The sequence below is a fragment of the Miscanthus floridulus genome, chromosome 3 (genome assembly GCF_019320115.1).
Source record: "Miscanthus floridulus cultivar M001 chromosome 3, ASM1932011v1, whole genome shotgun sequence".
In the NCBI taxonomy this organism is placed as follows: Eukaryota; Viridiplantae; Streptophyta; class Magnoliopsida; order Poales; family Poaceae; genus Miscanthus; species Miscanthus floridulus.
In genome coordinates, this window is record NC_089582.1 from 47,255,883 (window position 1) to 47,260,739 (window position 4,857).

Below are 4,857 nucleotides of genomic sequence, written 5' to 3' on the forward strand. Positions count from 1 at the left end.
TCAGTTGCTAATAAGAAAAAGTGAAAATATAATCTGGAATGGAATGGGTAGAAAAAAGGCCATCGCCTAGGCCTTAGAAAGCCTCGTTTGTCAAACCAAGCTAGGCCTTGTTCGCCCCCTCAATCTTCTGTGGAATCGAAACGGCCCCGCCTGCTCTTGTGGTCTCAGTGTGCCGCATCCGCGCATCCCATCTCAGTCGGCGACGTGTGCGTGTAGGCAGGCGAGGAGTAGGACCACCAGGCGGTGGCGGCGGCGCTCACCGCGGCCCGGCTCCTTCGAGGTACGCTCGGTTCACTGCCCCCATCCCACCATCTCACCTAGGAGTCCTTCCGCGTTGTCGAGCACGCGGGGCGGGATCGGACCAATTCCTTCCGCGTTGTCGGCTGCTTCAACGTTTTCTGGAACTAGACTAGAAGCAGATCTTGTGGGATCAATCCTCCGATCCATTTGGTTCCATGCCTGTCTCCGTAGATTAGGATCATTGTGTTTGTATGTAATATATCGTATATACAGAGATGTATAGGTCTTTTTTTCTTCTCCAAACAATTAACCCCTCGTCTGTAGTTTGATGCGTCTGATATGCACCATCTCCACCCCACCGCAGAAAGATATAAAACTAAAGAGAAGATCTTGAACCAAATTTCACAACATCAAGCAACGAGTGGAGTCCAAAAAACATTGAAAACGTTAAGCCGTGGCACTTGCACGTGGCAGGAAATTCCTGAGATAGACTCATATATATGCTTTGTCCCCTAGCTATTTTTACTAAAAACAAATTGGCACCTTAATGTGGAAGAAGACATATACTTTTCTGACTTGTGAATTCCTTCTACACGCTTCTGCCTGATGAAGACATCTTCAACTTGTAACATGTCACTTCGCACTCCGGTCATTGACAGTCCAAACTTAGAAAACCACCTCTGTGTTACGATTGCTCATGCGAATTGACCTCTTGTACTTTTGTTCCATCCATTCTGGTTGGCTAATAAGTATATTCAGACACAAAACTAAGTCGATTATTTGTTCTTCTCTAATCAACATTTTTTCCCTTGTGAAGAATGGAGAGCAGTTCTTCCACACTCCACGTACCAGACACATCCATGTTAATTTCTAATTTCTTACACATACTGCTATATGTTGCTTTTGCTTAGCATGAAAGGGGTGCTATATATGCTTGAATGCTGATAGAGACTGTATTCAGTTATATACCCAAGAGGCAGTTAGCCAAATCCTATCTTGGTTCAAAAATATGAGGAGAAAGAGGAATGATTGGGAGGCTAGAGATGCCACACCGCACGTCCGGCTGGAGGCTGCTCTCGAGACATCTGATAAGTGGTAGGTCGCTGATGCATCCTTGTCGCGTTGGCATAACAAGCTCAAGTGTGCTGCTCAAGAATGCGATGACACACTGCACATATGCAAGCAGTGAATCTTAGAAGGCGAGCAAATGGATTATGGAATAGGATGTGATGAATGTCTCCTTTCTAGCTGATTAGCACATTCTACCAAGGAGGCAAGGAGGCTTCAGCAACACAGCAATGGTCAGTGTGTTTGCTGGAATTCAATATTGTGCTTGACCAAAACAGGGTCAAGGTGCCAGGCTGTCAGAGATTGCTCATTGCAGGGAGGAATTCCTCCCTCCACACACTTCACTGTCAAACCCCTAGCAATAACTTGACTAGTACTCCTGTTTCCTTATCTCTATTACAGTCTATATACCACAGTGGCACAGCTGTATTGATAGAAGAAGCAAGGTGTGAACAAATGAATTCCCCCTTGATCACCATCTCTTGAGCAGTTCCCAAGTAGGATGCTCACGACAGATACGAATACTCCAGTAAGGTATGAGATTTTCTCCGATACCCACATGTTTCAGTTCCACCATTAACTGCTTCTGCTTATAAGTGCAACTGTGTCTACTTCCTATATAGAATAGCTGAACTCCTGAGAGTGAGTCAGCATAAGTGATCCTCATGGCGAATATGGTGGCTTCAGCTTTTGTTCAAGAGACCGTGAACAGAGTCACCTCCTTCCTCTTCAGCAAGCTTGATGACAACAAGGAGATGGCATCCAGAAGACATTATAATGAGAGACTTGAGATGGCGCACACCGAAATGGAGCTGGCACTCGAAAGATCTGCAAGAATGCCTATCACAGATGTGTCCCTGCTACGGCGAAGGAAGCTGCTGGAAAGAGCCTTTGAGGACTGCGAATATCTGCTACACAGGTGCAACAAGCAGCAAACAACAGACATTTTAGAGATGGAGCAACCGGCAACAAACTCCTCCTTCACTAAATGGATTGCACAGGTGACTCAATCATCCATATCCTCCTATTTTGCTGGGTTTTGCAAAGACAGCACTGACTGCTCGGATGTTCGAAGATTTAAGTGGTTGGCAGAATGCGCCAACCGTTTTCTCAAAGATGTGGAGTCTGGATGCTCACCTCAGCGGTGCATGTTGTCCAACCCTCTTGTCAGGAAACTTCTTCAGGGCAAAACTCTGCAGTATAACAAGAAGCAGGAAAGCATACTCCGTCGTCTTCACATATGGCCCATGTGTGTGGAAGGGCGTGGTGTGGAGGCAGCGCTTGAATTTCTCTACGAAGATTGCAAGATGCCGACGAGAAGTTTTGCTCTCGCACTGATGCTACGATTGTCAGAGAGCACGGACATTGTCGGGACTGCGATAATATGCTTGCAGTCATTTACATCTTCGATGAAGCATATGGCTGAAGCTATAATGGGAGAACTCACTCGACTTCCTCTGCGAGATATTTCTCATTCAACCACTTTTGCTCCATGTTTCAGCATGCAAGATTTGTGCCACAGGGACACCAAGTTTTGGCGGCAGGATGCATTATGTTGCAAACCAAACGGTTGCGCTGGATACAACACACCATCAGAACTGTCATGCAGATTTCCAGAGCAGGTTATACTAGTACATGTTGAATGCTATGTTTTGGCCTCTGAGTGCACCAACTTGCATAGCACATCAGCAGAAGGAGCTGGCAGAAATGCGGTGGGTGATTGGCCGCCTCTCAAGCTGGGAGTGGGCTTCGCGCCTCACTTCTGCAATGAATGCATGCATGGGAAGACAGGGGTTGAGGTCATTGAAGGGAAAGCAGAGCCGATAAGTGAGAGCTTGCACCAAATGGATGAGATGGTGCGATTAAAGGCGATTGACTGCTACATTCGCCAGCCTGATTTATCGGATTATAGAATGCGTTTGTATGCAGGACACGGTGTTGCGTACTTCATCGTGCGAAAACCAAGCCCTGGAACAGCAAGTGCACCCAAATACAGTGGTAAGTCAAATATCCTGAGACTTGTGAAGAGAAGGCCATTCAAGCGAGAGTCATCAAAGAGGAACTAATGGTTAGCCGATGGAGTATATGCCATTGCTGTTCGGTTCAACCAAGAGCCCTAGCATTTTCCACTTTGATAAGGTCCTGATCATGAATGGCGACACAAATTGTACAAAAGTGCTGGATAAGTAGGGTGTTCTTTTCTATGTGGCGGTGAAACTGTGCCGAGCTTTTGGTCATGTAATTTGTTGTCCAACAATATAATACTAGTTTATATTTCCCTGTACAAACAAGCTGCATGTATATATCTTCTTGCGATTATGCATAGTTTGTTCCTTGTTTTGCATGGCCTTTTTTTAACGGCTTTGCATGACTTGACTGTGCACAATAAAATACACTGCTATGCCATTTATCTGTATGCTGCAATATGTTGTGAACTTTGGTGAAGAACTTTCGATCAGTTGGCTGTCCACGTCCCTGTGGGTAGTAGTTACTGAACTATCTAAATATTTTTGGGACCAAGAACATTTGAACTTGATGCATTTTGTATGGAAACTTAGGGTGAACCTCGTGACACGTTTTCACCTCTTTTAATTTCTATCCATGTCATGTCACCTGAATGGACACTACTGGAATCTCGCATTTTTCTGTGGGTGATAAATTTTTCTATGCGTTATTTTCGGTACGCACAGAAAAATTACGATTTTTCTGTCGGTTCCAAAATATCCCGACAGAAAAATACTAAAACCCACAGAAAAATCGCATAATTTTTCTGTGTGTGATAATACACACACGGAAAAAATAAACACCCACAGAAAAATACAATTTATTCTGCCGGTTCTTTAAAAACGCACAGAAAAAATATGTACACGCATAGAAAAATCCTAACCCTAACCCGCCGGCCGCTGCGCCCCCAAACACCCTCTCACGCACGCACTAGACCGCGCCCCCTCCCTCACTCTCTCCTTTCAGCGCGCCCCTCCCTCTGCGACTCAGCATCGCGCCCCTCCCCTCCCCGAGCAGTGCCGCGCCCCTCCCCTCCCCGAGCAGCGCCGCCACTCCCTCTCCTCCCTCTCCCTCTTCATCGACGCAGCGGGCGCGGCCCCTCTCCTTCACCCCCGGATCCGGCCAAATCCATGGCGGGCGCGCCCCCAGGCGGCTGGATCCGCCGCCGACCGAGCCGATCTGCGCCCTCCCCCTCCTTCTCCCCCGCCGGCGCCCCTTCCCTCCCCCTTCTTCCCCGGCGAGTGCCCCTCCCCTCCCCCTTCTTCACCCGGCCGGATCTGGCCCTCCCTCTCCTGGATCCGGCCGGCGGCGGGGCGTGGCGGCGGCCTCTTATCCTCCCGAGCACAGCCCTCACGGCGTGCGGGCCCTCCCGAGCATGGTGGATCTAGAGCCCCTTCTCAGCCCGACGTCCAGATCTGCAGCTCCAAGCGCAACCACATCAGGTCACTTGCAGCTCCGAGTGTAGCCTCCTTCCAGTGGCCGAGGTGAGCCCTTTGCCAACGACAAGCACCCACAACACAAGCCAGGTATGCATGTTCCTTCTCT

The 4,857-nt window shown here is 48.2% G+C and overlaps 1 protein-coding gene across 3 annotated transcripts; it reads left to right on the top strand.

Moving 5' to 3' along the window:
• Nucleotides 1-212: 212 nt before the first annotated feature.
• LOC136545647 (uncharacterized) lies at nt 213-3,703 on the top strand. Of its 3 annotated transcripts, XM_066537648.1 has the most exons (3): nt 213-1,541; nt 1,711-1,842; nt 1,932-3,703. In XM_066537648.1, exon 3 carries the CDS (start codon nt 1,974-1,976, stop codon nt 3,372-3,374), a length of 1,401 nt encoding a protein of 466 aa, XP_066393745.1. In that variant the 5' UTR covers nt 213-1,541; nt 1,711-1,842; nt 1,932-1,973; the 3' UTR covers nt 3,375-3,703. The 3 variants fall into 3 exon arrangements, with proteins under 3 accessions (XP_066393745.1, XP_066393744.1, XP_066393746.1); XM_066537647.1 differs by having other exon boundaries at nt 213-1,842; XM_066537649.1 differs by having other exon boundaries at nt 213-1,842; nt 1,937-3,703.
• Nucleotides 3,704-4,857: the final 1,154 nt, after the last annotated feature.

Coding starts and splice junctions, on each gene's coding strand:
- LOC136545647 (XM_066537647.1), top strand. CDS start 1,974: ATGGCGAATATGGTGGCTTCAGCTTTTGTTCAAGAGACCGTGAACAGA.